Here is a 13,748-nt window from a genome sequence, read left to right as displayed (position 1 = left end):
TCTGTTAAGAGACACCAAATTATATAATTTTTCCAATTGTGGTCACCCATCCCAGACAATACAGGTAACTCACTTTCCCTGTCTGTGTTAAAACTAGCTAGTTCTGCTGTCATTCATCTATTTGACATCAACTCAGTCTCTCCTCCCCGTGTGGAAGTTGCAGTAAGGCAAGAGTTAACATAAAGGATGAGGACAAATTGCAGATGGAGTGCAGACTGCCCAGGCAAGAAAATGACTTTGAAGAGCATCACTTCCCTTTGTACAACAGATTCCCGGAGCCATTTTCACTTCCTGGAAACAAAATAAGAATATACAAAATGATGCAAAACACACTCACACCCCAACTAAGGGACAATTGCTTTACTAACTTCACTTGGAGGATGGTGAAAATGTGGAACGAGCTTTTGGATAAGGGCATGGATGGGAAGGACATGGAGGGATATGGTCCGGATGCAGGTTGATTGGTCTAGACAGATTAATAGTTTAGCACGGACTAGATGGGCCACAGGGCCAGTTTCAGTGCTGTTGTGTTCTATGACTCGGTCATCAATTGTTAGCTTGCACTTTTTATTTATTTTTAACATCTTTGTTCTGAATGCTAATTGATCTTGCAAGTAAGGAATTCTATCAGTTTACAAAATGTTCAATAACCATAACTGCTAGTGAATTCCATATAAAAATAGGATTTTTTTTTTGTTCAGACTTCGGAACATTGGAGTGACAGGGGCCATGTTGTTCTCTTTGTGCACGAATAAAATAAAGTATGACTGAGCAATGAGTGAGAGTCGTCAAGAGTGTAGTTATTCGGCAACCACACCTGCAGGGCACAGCCATCGTTTTATTGCTTTGTTTGTGTTCTTTCTCTCAAGCTTCTCATATCAAGAGCTCAATTAGACAAAATTTATCAACAACTTTATCATCACTTTATCATCAATAGGCTGAAGGCAGCCTGTCCTGGGTTTGGAGAACCTTTTACGTGGGTGAGTGGCCGTGAGGAGAGGGGCTCGTTTTACTGCTGCTGTTTTGTTGCTGTTCTGCCGACGTTGTGGACATGGAATAAGTGGGGAAACTTGCGGGCTGACCCTAGCACATCTTTAAGCTGTGTTGGTTGTTAATGCAAACAATATATTTCACTGTACATTTCCATAAGACATAGGAGCACAACCAGGCCATTCAGCCCAGAGTCTCCTCTGCCATTCCTTCATGGTTGATTCCTTATCACTCTCAACCCCATTCTCCTGTCTTCTCCCCGTAACCTTTGATGCCCCGACTAATCAAGAGCCTATCAACCTCTGCTTTAAATACACCCAGTGACTTGGCCTCCACAGCTGCCTGTGGCAATGATTCTCCACTCCCTAGCTAAATAAATTCCCCATCTCTGATCTAAATGACTATCACTCTATTGAGGTTGTGTCCTCTGGACTGCCCCCTCCCTCTCCCCCACTATAGAAAACATCTTCTCTGCATCTACTCTATCAAGGTCTTTCAATATTCAATAGGTTTCAATGAGATCCTCCCTTATTCTTCTAAACTCCAGCATTGTACACGTGATCCATTAATTCTAACTTGAAAAAGAATCTAGTGCTTTCCCAGCACGTATGACGAATAAAGTCTTCTCAAGCTTCCAGCCAGGTAGTTATCGATCTTAACCAATGTTTTGATGACAAACTCTGCCATCTTTATCAGGGATGATGCCTGGGCGTGTCTAGTCTGGTGGTATTTACACCTCTGTTGTCCATCCCTCCTGATTGGTTTGTTCTCATCCAATCAGGTGTCTGTTGTCCCACCTTGCTTACAATCAAATTCCAGTTCTTATTTAGAGAGAGTTAAAATTCTTTTCCTGTAGTTTTATTTCAATGGCTTCCTTCACCAGGCGGTCCCAAAAGCCACTGGTGCAGCACAGCGGTTTTGTGCCGTCCAAGTCAATCCTATGGCCATTCACAATGAAATGTTCTACTACCGCTGATTTCTCTTGGTAACCCAGATACACACTTCCTGTGCTCTTTGATGCAGGTTTCCACCGTGCGTCCCATGTGGTCGATATACACAGGTCTGTATTCACAGGGAATCCTGTAAACGCCAGCTGTCCTGAATCCCAGGTCATCTTTGAGACGCACAAGCTGTGAATTGAGCTTCTTTACAGGTTTGTGGATGGTATTAATCAGGTATTTCTTCAGGATCCTGGTGATCCTGCCAGAAACCATGGTGAAGACAGGCGGTAGCAACGGGCTGCGCCTCGTTGTTAGTTTTCTTATCGGCCCTTTTAAGGGCCCAGTTGATTTCCTTCACCTTGTAGCCATTCTGTAGGAATGTTATGCGCAATCACCTTATTTTCTCATGGAGACTTTCCAGGTCTAAAATAGTTTTTCCACAGTTAATCAAAGAACCACTCCCAATACTCCCAACTTATCCCTCCACCATTCCCTCTCCCTATCAGAGAAATACTTTGTCCCTTCCATTCCCCCCTTCTCTGTTTTTCCTCTAATTCTTATAAAGAATTTATGATGTGAAATGTGAACTCCATTTCTATTTCTATAGAACCGCAGAGCTCAGCAGTTTTTATTTCAGATTAATGCATCTGCAATTCTGGCGATTTTAATCCAGCCTGACATTTCTCTGTGGGCTGATGTCACTGTTTGATAATATTCCTGTGAGGTACCAGAAAATGTTTAATATTAAAATTATTTGCACATTGTTGGAGGCTTGAGGAAGAAAAGATGCCAAGCCACAGAGATTGAGAGATATTTTTATAATTAAATGGAATAAGGCCTAAATTTCAAGATTAATTGTTCAAATAATAAATGCATTTAATCTGAGTATCTATTTCAGAGTCATGGAGTTATACAGCATGGAAACAGACCCTTCAGCCTAAGCTGTCCATGTCAACCAAGATGTTTTTCTGAGTGACTCAGTATGATTACCCAGTAAACATTTTTTATCCACAATACCTTTCTAAATGTCTTTCAAACATGTAACTGCACTCACCTCTGCAGCTTTTTCTAGCAGCTCATTTAATACACAAACTACTCTGTACAGAAAAAATTGTCTCTCTTAAGGGTCCCTTTCTAATCTTTCAAATTTAAGAGGTCCCTTTCAAATCTATCCTTTCTCACCGCAAACTGGAGTCTAGTTTTTAAACTGTAACTATCCATCTTACCTATACCCCTTCTGATTTTATTTACAAGATCATGCTTCAGCCTCCTACGCTCAAGGCATAAACATCCCAGCCTATCTAACCTCTCCTTACAACTTTAGCCCTCCCATTCCTAGTACTAATTGCTTTTAGCCAATGGTGTACCAACCTACGTTCCTCAACTAACAAAGTTCAAAGTAAATTTATTATTAAAGTACTTGAATATTAGATCTCCCAGTGGCCACACATTTTAATTCCACATCCCATTCCCATTCTGATATGTCTATCCATGGCCTCCTCTACTGTAAAGATGAAGCCACACTCAGGTTGGAGGAACAACACCTTATATTCCGTCTGGGTAGCCTCCAACCTGATGGCATGAACATTGACTTCTCTAACTTCCGCTAATGCCCCACCTCCCCCTCATACCCCATCCGTTATTTATTTACACACATTCTTTCTCTCACTCTCCTTTTTTCTCCCTCTGTCCCTCTGACTATACCCCTTGCCCATCCTCTGGGTTTTACCCCCTCCCCCTTTTCCTTCTCCCTGGGCCTCCTGTCCCATGATCCTCTCATATCCCTTTTGCCAATCACCTGTCCAGCTCTTGGTTCCATCCCTCCCCCTCCTGTCTTCTCCTATCATTTTGGATCTCCCCCTCTCCCTCCCACTTTCAAATCTCTTGCTAGCTCTTCCTGATGAAGGGTCTTGGCCCGAAATGTCGACTGTACCTCTTCCTAGAGATGCTGCCTGGCCTGCTGCGTTCACCAGCAACTTTGATGTGTGTTGCTTGAATTTCCAGCACCTGCAGAATTCCTCGTGTTTGCGTTTTTAAACTGTAGGGGTTTCTTCTTTTATGTTACTGCTAAGGCTAATTAAAAAATGGCTTCTTTGTTATGTTAACTGTTGAGAAAGTGCTTCTCTCTAGCAGCTTGTTTGGGTTATAATTACTGATAACGAGAATTGTATTCATTTGCTAACCAATTGGGATAGATGTTATTCTTTCTTGTGTGTCTGTAAGCTATTGTTTTCGCGGGCTTTAGGGAGAAGGCGCGATGAGGACGGAGAGAGGAGACACGATGCTGTAAGCAGGGTAACGGAACGGACCCCGAGTGGGAGTCCGAGGCCCAGGGTCTTCGGCAAGGAGGGGAGACGAGGACAGACTCGTGTGGAGTGTTTGGTCGACCACTGAGGGTGGTCCCATTCGAGGGTTGGAGGTGTTCAAATGGTGGAAAGAAGACTCCGTTAATTCAGCTCCAACGGTTGTGCACGAAGTGGCTAAACTGTGATAGGTTTGGCGCCTTTTACTTTCCTTTTATATTGTATCTCTATTAATTACACAGTTCCAGTAAGATCTATAAAGTGTAATAATTTAATCTCATATGCTGTACTGTCTGTTAATTGGTATGGTGGGTTACATCACACAGCACCTACACAAACTTGATTACCCAGTTTGGCAGGGCCAAAGGCTGCTCCTCCTGGATGAAAGCGAGCTGAGCGAGCCTGAGGCTTAACAGGGGGCCACATAACTATCTTGCGATTCCACAGGAAATACAAAGAAACACAATAGAATCAATGAAGAACTGCACACAAAGATGGACAAACAACCAATGTGCAAAAGACAATGAATTGTGCAAACACAAAAAGTAAAAAATAGCAATAAATATTGAGGACACGACTTATAGAAATGAGTCCACAGGTTCTGAAATCAGTTCAGTGTGGAGGTGAGTGAAATTATCCACTCTGGTTCAGGAACCTGATGGTTGAGGGGTAACAACTGTTCCTGAATCTGGTGGTGTGGTACATGAGGCTCTTGTACTTTCTACCTGATGGTGGCAGCAAGAAAATGGCGGGGCGGTGTGGGGGGGGGGTAGGTCGTCGATATGGACGCTTCTGCTTTCCTGCGTCAAGGCTTCTTGTAGGTATGTTCAGTGGTGGCGAGGGTTTACCTGTGATGGACTGGGCTGTATCCACCATTTTTTGTAGGCCATAAGACCATAAGATACTGGAGCAGAAGCAGGCCATTTGGCCTATCGAGTCTGCTCCACCATTCAATCATGGGCTGATCAATTCTTCCAGTCATCCCCACTATCCTGCTTTCACCCCATACCCTTTGATGCCCTGTCTAATCAGGAACCTATCTACCTCTGCCTTAAATACACCCAATGACTTGGCCTCCACAGCTGCTCGTGGCAACAAATTCCACAGATTTACCACCCTCTGACTAAAGTAATTTCTCTGCATCTCAGTTCTAAAAGGACGTCCTTCAATCCTGAAGTCATGGCTTTTGTCCTAGAATCCCCAGCCATGGGACATAACTTTACCATATCTAATCTGTTCAGGCCTTTTAACATTTGGAATGTTTCAATGAGATCCCCTTTATTCTCCTGAGCTCCAGGGAATACAGCCCAAGAGATGCCAGATGTTCCTCATACGGTAACCCACTCATTCCTGGAATCATTCTCATGAATCTTCTCTGAACCCTCTCCAATGTTAGTATTTCCTTTCTAAAATAAGGAGCCCAAAATTGCACACAATACTCCAAGTGTGGTCTCACGAGTGCCTTATAGAGCATCAACATCACATTCCTGCTCTTATATTCTATACCTCTAGAAATTAATGCCAACATTGCATTCACCTTCTTCACAACCGACTCAACCTGCAGGTTAACCTTTACTGTATCCTGCACAAGGACTCCCAAGTCCCTTTGCATCTCTGCATTTTGAATTCTCTCATCAAAATAATAGTCTTCCCATTTATTTCTTCCACCAAAGTGCATGACCATTCACTTTCCAACATTGTATTTCATTTGCCACTTCTTTGCCCATTCCCCTAAACTATCCAAGTCTCTCTTTTTTCCTCAAAACTACCCGCTCCTCCACCTATCTTTGTATCATTGGCAAATTTAGTCACAAATCCATTAATACCATAGTCCAAATCATTGACATACATCATATAAAGCAGCAGTCCCAACACCGACCTCTGTGGAACTCCACTGGTAACTGGCAGCAAGCCGGAATAGGATCCCTTTATTCCCAATCTGTTTTCTGTGACCAATCAATGCTCCATCCATGCTAGTAACTTCCCTGTAATTCCATGGGCTCTTATCTTGCTAAGCAGCCTCATCTGCGGCACCTTGTCAAAGGCCTTCTGAAAATCCAAGTACACCATGTCTACTGCATCTCCTCTGTCTGCCCTGCTTGTAATTTCCTCAAAGAATTGCAGTAGGTTTGTCAGGCAGGATTTTCCTTTCAGGAAACCATGCTGGCTTTGGCCTATCTTGTCATGTGCCTCCAGGTACTCTGTAATCTCAACCTTAACAATCGATTCCAACAACTTCCTAACCACTGATGACAAGCTAATAGGTCTACAGTTTCCTTTCTGCTGTCTCCCACCTTCTTAAATAGCGGAGTAACATTTGCAATTTTCCAGTAATCCGGTACAATGCCAGAATCTATCGATTCTTGAAAGATCATCGTTAATGCCTCCGCAATCTGTCCAGTTACTTCCTTCAGAACCTGAGGGTGCATTCCATCAGGTCCAGGAGATTTATGCACCCTCAGACCATTAAGCTTCCTGAGCACCTTCTCAGTCGTAATTTTCACTGCACAAACTTCACTTCCCTGACAATCTTGAATGCCCGGCATACTGCAGACACTGTGAAGACTGATGCAAGATATGCATTCATCCTCTGCCATCTCTGCATCTCTCACTACAATATTTCCAGAGTCATTTTGTATTGGTCCTATATCTACCCTACTCTATCTTACCCTTTATATACTTTAAAAAAAAGCTTTCAGTATCTTAAATTAAATTAAAGGCATCCGTTAGTCTTGCGAGACCATGGATCTGCGCCTGGAAAGTCTTCACTCTCCAGGGCGCAGGCCTGGGCAAGGTTGTATGGAAGGCCAGCAGTTGCCCATGCTGCAAGTCTCCCCTCTTCACGACACCAATGTTGTCCAAGGGAAGGGCATTAGGACCCATACAGCTTGGCACCAGGGTCGTCGCAGAGCAATGTGTGATTAAGTGCCCTGCTCAAGGACACAACACGTTCCCTTGGCTGGGGCTCGAACACATGACCTTCAGGTAGCTAGTCCAATGCCTTAACCACTTGGCCACGTGCCCACAGTATCTTAGAAACATAGAAAACCTACAGCACAATACAGGCCCTTCAGCCCACAAAGCTGTGCTGAACATGTCCTTACCTGAGAAATTACCTAGTGTAACCCATAGCCCTCTATTTTTCTAAGCTCCGTGTACCTGTCCAGGAATCTCTTAAAAGACCCTATCGTATCTGCCTCCACAACTGTTGCCAGCAGTCCATGCCACACACTCACCACTCTCTGCGTAAAAAGCTTACCCCTGACATCTCCTCTGTACCTACTTCCAAGCACCTTAAAACTGTGCCCTCTCATGTTAGCCATTTCAGCCCTGGGAAAAAGCCTCTGACTATCCACATGATCAATGCCTCTCATCATCTTATACACCTCTATCAGGTCACCTCTCATCCTCTGTCCCTCCAAGGAAAAAAGGCCAAGTTCACTCAACCTGTTCTCATAAGGCATGCTCCCCAATCCAAGAAACATCCTTGTAAATCTCCTCTGCACCCTTTCTATGGTTTCCACATCCTTCCTGTAGTGAGGCAACCAGAACTGAGCACAGTACTCCAAGTGGGGTCTGACCAGCGTCCTATATATCTGCAACATTACCTCTCGGCTCCTAAACTCAATCCCACGATTGATGAAGACCAACGCACTGTATGTTTTCTTAACCACAGAGTCAACCTGCGCCAGCAGCCTTGAGTGTTGTATGGACTCGGACCCCAAGATCCCTCTGATCCTCCACACTGCCAAGAGTCTTACCAGTAATACTATGTTCTGTCATCATATTTGACTTACCAAAATGAACCACCTCACACTTATCTGGGTTGAACGCCATCTGCCACTTCTCAGCTCATTTTTGCATCCTATCAATGTCCCCTTGTAACCTTTGACAGCCCTCCACACTATCTGCAACACCTCCAACCTTTGTGTCATCAGCAAACTTACTAACCCATCCCTCCACTTCCTCGTCCAGGTAATTTATAAAAATTACGAAGAGTAGGGGTCCCAGAACAGGGCCTTGAGGCACACCACTGGTGACTGACCTCCATGCAGAATATGACCCATCTACAACCACTCTTTGCCTTCTGTGGGCAAGCCAGTTCTGGATCCACAAAGCAATATCCCCTTGGATCCCATGCCTCCTTACTTTCTCAGTAAGCCTTGCATGGGGTACCTTATCAAATGCTTTGCTGAAATGCATATACATCACATCTACTGGTCTTCCTTCATCAATGTGTTTAGTCACATCCTCAAAAAAATTCAATCAGGCTCGTAAGGCGTAACCTGCCTTTGACAAAGTCAAGCTGACTTATATTATGCCTCTCCAATTGCTCTCAAATCTTTCCTCTCAGGATCTTCTCCATTAACTTAACAACCACTGAAGTAAGACTCACTGGTCTATAACTTCCTGAGCTATCTCTACACCCTTTCTTGAATAAGGGAACAACATCAGCAACCCTACAATCCTCCGGAACTCTCCCGTCCCTATTGATGATGCAATCATTGCCAGAGGCTCAGCAATCTCTTCCCTTACCTCCCACAATAGCCTGGGGTACATCCCATACGGTCCCAGTGACTTATCCAACTTGATGCTTTCCAAAAGCTCCAGCACATCCTCTTTCTTAATAGCTACATGCTCAAGCTTTTCAGTCCACTGTAAGTCATCCCTACAATCACCAAGATCCTTTTCCGTAGTGAATACTGAAGCAAAGTACTCATTAAGTACCTCTGCTATCTCCTCCGGTTCCATACACACTTTTCCATTGTCACACTTGATTGGTCCTATTCTCTCATGTCTTATCCTCTTGCTCTTCAATATTTTCTTTGATATTAGTCACCAGCTTCCTCTCATAATTCATCTTTTCATTCCAAATGACCTTCTTAGTTTCCTTCTTCGTTTTTAAAAACTCCCCAATCCTCTATCTTCCCACTAGCTCTGGCTTCCTTGTATGCCCTTTCTTTTGATTTTACTTTGGCTCTGACTTCACATGTCAGCCACGATAGTGTCCTTCTTCCCTTTGAAAATATAGCTATAGGTACACATAATCTAGTCTGTTATTTCACTGCTCTCTGAGGGAACTGTTGAATGTTTCTAAATTACAACAGTGCCTACATAAGTCTTCTTCGGCTGTCCATTGATTTTCGATGTTGACCGAGGCCTGGGCAAGGTTGTATGGAAGATCGGCAGCAAGCTGCAAGTCTCCCCTCTCCACGCTACCGATGTTGTCCAAGTGAAGGGCACTAGAACCCATACAGCTTGGCACCGGTGTCATCCCAGAGCAATGTGTGGTTAAGTGCCTTGCTTAAGGACACACGCTGCCTCAGCCAAGGCTCGAACTAGCGACCTTCAGATCACTAGACTGACACCTTAACCACACACCCACGTAAGTACACTAACTATAAAACAATTTGAAACCCTTGCAAGTCATAGAAAGAGATAAATCTATGTCTCAGGTGACTAAACAGAAAGTGACCTCTAGAATTATCCGCTTCATTAACTGTGTGGCACTTTGATCAACTTAGCAATGACAAGTTTCAAGAAAATTTATAGCATTTACTGTTTTTGATATTGGCTTTCACACGTAACATTCATTCCCTCCAAATGGAATCACTCAGGTGGGATATGGTTTGATGGAAACCAACAGTCCTTCACAGGAACATATGTTCTCCCATAAGCGTTATTGAAAAAGGCTGAGAAACTGCATCATAAATACAAGAGATTCTGCAGATGCTGGAAAAACAGAGTAACACACATAAAAAGCTGGAGAACTCAGCCAGTTCTGATATAGGGTCACAAACTGAAAAGTCAATTGCTTATTCCTCTTCACAGATGGCTATTGAGAAACAACATCTTTGTCACCATGTTTCCCCACCAAAATCATGACGGACAACTGCGATACCTCCGCTTTGAAACAAGCACAAATCAAATCCAGCAGATCAGTTTGTAGGAGTGCTCTGGAGAAAGTCCCAAATCGTCTTCCTGCTTATAATTCAAAGTGTGTACATCATAAATTGTGGATTGCTGAACAAAAGCAACAGGACATATGTCCATCTTGTGGTAATGAAATTCAACAATCTTCTTGTCTAAGAATAAATCAATGTGCAATTTTTTAATGTATAAAAGAATCTTTATTCCTAATCATTATAAAGGTATAATACATTTATGTGAACTTTGTACTTGGAAGTACTGTACAAGAAACTGCATCTATATTACAACTTACAAGTATATGTTCATGTTAGTGTCTTGCAGCATGTAAATTCTGATTGGTGGATGGGATTCCTGCACAACAGGTCACCTCCTGTTATAGAATGCAAATGAAAAATTGCAGCATTCAAGCTGTACCAGATTTCATAACATTCCAATTTTTCTACCTCGTCAATATGTGATACTCAAGGGCAAACTTTGGTCAGAGACTTCTGTATTATATGCAGTATTTTTTTTAGCAGCAACACCAATACTTACAAAATGTAAAACTCTGCAGAAAGCCTATGCCACATTAAAAAGGTAAAACGGAACTCTGGGGAAAGGAGCATAAAATAAAACTGTCCTTGCACCAAATCCATGCAGACTCATTTATGCCGCGTGTTTTAACTTGTATCCACACGAGTTGCTCAAAAGATAGTGTAGGCTTGAGAGTTAAAACATCCACAGTAGACAGGTTCCAAGGAACTGATTCTTATTCATCATTGTCTGCAAAACAAATAACATGATGGATTTGATTTGATGCAAAATGCAGTAAGTCAGTCATCAAAACATTCCCCCAGCATTCCCCTATATAATGTTAAAAATTAACATTAGCAAAGCAAACACAAATTACATGACAGATTATGGATGCTGAAGCACCAGTTTGAGTGTGGGTGGAAATGTCCCCTTTCTCCAGTCTTTCATTGGTTCTGGATATACTGCCCAAGACATCACATCTGGAGTGCTGAACACAGCACTGTTCTCTCTAAGCTGTGCAGGTGCATGGCCATGCAGTAACTGAGATGCTCCCTGGCACATAGCCTTTGTTGCCACGTAGCTGGAACTTCCTTTTACATGACGCTAATATAATTCAGAAATTATGTTACTACAATTTTGAGAAGATGGTAATATAATTGTGAAATCCATGTTAAAATAATTGAAATACTCAGCAATTGTTAGTGAAGATAATCCATAAATTTTCTAATCAACATACAATAACTTTTACTTTGAAACACTTTAGAGCTTCAATGTATTTACATTGTCAGTGTTTCAAGTTACAACGCTGTTATAAATTGTAACAAGAAACACAAAATGAAAGTCGGTAGCTGTTGTCAATAAACTGCCAGCCCACTGAATGCCGACATCATCTAGTCAAAACATTTTACTTTTGCCATTTTGCCTGTCAGTTGTTTTGATTGCCTGACATCATCTACATGTGTTGTGAGTGGTGGTTTGTGATTGCTTGATGTGCATATTAAAAAAAAACACATTTAAAGAACAGCACACTTTTCAGGGCGTGTAAAAATTTCCTGCTCAGAGCGATGGTTGGTCTGTACAGTTTTAAAACAAAGATTAGAGGGATTATTGTTGCTAACTCAGAAATGTTACACAGAAACAGCATTAAACCTCACTGTTTACACAAACTTAGTCATCAAGACTCCAATTATCTTGGCCATGCTCTCTTCTCACTGCTGCCAGCATGGAGGTGGTACAGGAGCCACACAACCAGGATCAGGAACATTCAGGCTCCTGAACCAGCTTACTCTGAACTGATTGCACAGAAAGTTCACACCATCTTAAAGTATACTCCCCAGGCAGTTTATCTGATCAACCATTCTAGTTATCCCCACCCCCTGCTATCTGTTACTGCAGTCACTGACTAAATTGTCAAGGACTTTAAAGGTGGGACTATCTGTCTATCTGCCTTTTTTTGTATTTGGACAGTTTGTTTTCTTTTGCACATTGCTTAGTTGTCAGTGTTTGTGTGTAGTCTTTCACTGATTCTATTGTATTTATTTCTTCTACTGTGAATGCCGGCAAGAAAATGGAGACATACAATATTTGAAAATAAATTTACTCTACATTTTCCCGTGGCTCTCAGTGGTTACAATGCTTTTCGCTTTTGAGCAACACACAAAATGCTGGAGGAACTCAGCGGGTCAAGTAGCATCTATGGATGGAAATGTACAGGCAATATTTTAGATTGAGACCCATTATCAGGATTGGAAAGATAGAGGGGAGTTAGCTAGTATTAAAAAAAATGAGGGGGGGAGGTATGGAATAATGGTTGTCAGGTGAGGAAGAAGCTCATATCAAAGGATTCAGCTTTGATTCCTGTAATTAAGAAGTTTTCACGTTTTTCTTTATATTTTGATTGTAACTACATGTTAAAACATGAGGTAGATTGGAGAAGAAAGTCACATACTCCTTGGAAAAGAGTTTTAAGTGCTGGTTGAGATCATGGAGTATTGAAATGAGCTGTGTAGATTAAGGAGAAGTAATAATAAAAGATTGCATAGGATTCTAGTGAAACAGGATGATGAAAGATCAGGGAAAATATATTAAGCTTACTCGGCATTGAATAGTGAATTGGAGCACTTCATAATTAATTTCTCTATATTCAAAGATAATAAAGGTATCAACAAAATTTACATGGAGCAACACAGAGACACTGGAGGAACTCAACGGGTCAGGCAGCATCTATGAAGGAACATGGACTGTTGATGTTTTGGATGACAAGACCCTTTTTGGACATTGTTAAATTGGAATGTTGCAAGTTTGACTCATTGATTTATTAGCTGAGAGCAGGGGCGGAAGGCGGGGGAGCAGCGTGGCCTTGGTCACAGTGAGGATTGGGCCTCAAGCCACGGTGTCGCCTGTTTATAGCTGCCAGTAGAGAGGTGTCGAAGCCAGTGTGCTCCATATATCTTGTGTGATTCTATTTTACTCATATTCTATATGTGCTTGTTATCTTGTATGCGAGGACTAGGCCTCAAGCCACGGTGTTGCCTGAGAGAGACAATGGAGCCGGTGCGCTCCACTGGGGATGGTGTGGCGCACGTCCAGGCTGGAGTTGGTGTGGCCCACTCCAGTGTTCAATCGGCTGAATACAAGCTCTATTGCTGAGGATGTTCTACGAGTCTGTGGTGGCCAGTGCTATCATGTTTGCTGTTGTGTGCTGGCGCAGCAGGCTGAGGGTAGCAGACACTAACAGAATCAACAAACTCATTCGTAAGGCCAGTGATGTTGTGGGGATGGAACTGGACTCTCTGACGGTGGTGTCTGAAAAGAGGATGCTGTCCAAGTTGCATGCCATCTTGGACAATGTCTCCCATCCACTACATAATGGACTGGGTGGGCACAGGAGTACATTCAGCCAGAGACTCATTCCACCGAGATGTAGCACAGAGCGTCATAGGAAGTCATTTCTGCCTGTGGCCATCAAACTTTACAACTCCTCCCTTGGAGGGTCAGACACCCTGAGCCAATAGGCAGGTCCTGGACTTATTTCCTGGCATAATTTACATATTACTATTTAACTATTTAT

The 13,748-nt window shown here is 42.7% G+C and overlaps 1 protein-coding gene across 4 annotated transcripts in view; it reads right to left on the bottom strand.

Annotated features, from left to right (window-relative positions):
- Positions 1–10,379: 10,379 nt before the first annotated feature.
- nek1 (NIMA-related kinase 1) overlaps positions 10,380–13,748 on the bottom strand; it is a 155,421-nt gene continuing 152,052 nt past the window's right edge. For all 4 annotated transcript variants that reach the window (XM_063049500.1, XM_063049501.1, XM_063049503.1 and 1 more), the window contains one exon: positions 10,380–10,927. In XM_063049500.1, the coding sequence (XP_062905570.1) occupies positions 10,914–10,927 (14 nt within the window). In that variant the 3' untranslated portion in view covers positions 10,380–10,913. The remainder of the gene's footprint in view (positions 10,928–13,748) is intronic.

Source organism: Mobula hypostoma, chromosome 5 (assembly GCF_963921235.1).
Source record: "Mobula hypostoma chromosome 5, sMobHyp1.1, whole genome shotgun sequence".
NCBI classification, from domain to species: domain Eukaryota; kingdom Metazoa; phylum Chordata; class Chondrichthyes; order Myliobatiformes; family Myliobatidae; genus Mobula; species Mobula hypostoma.
Note: the sequence above shows the minus strand (reverse complement) of the source record. Positions and strands in the feature narration are given on the sequence as shown.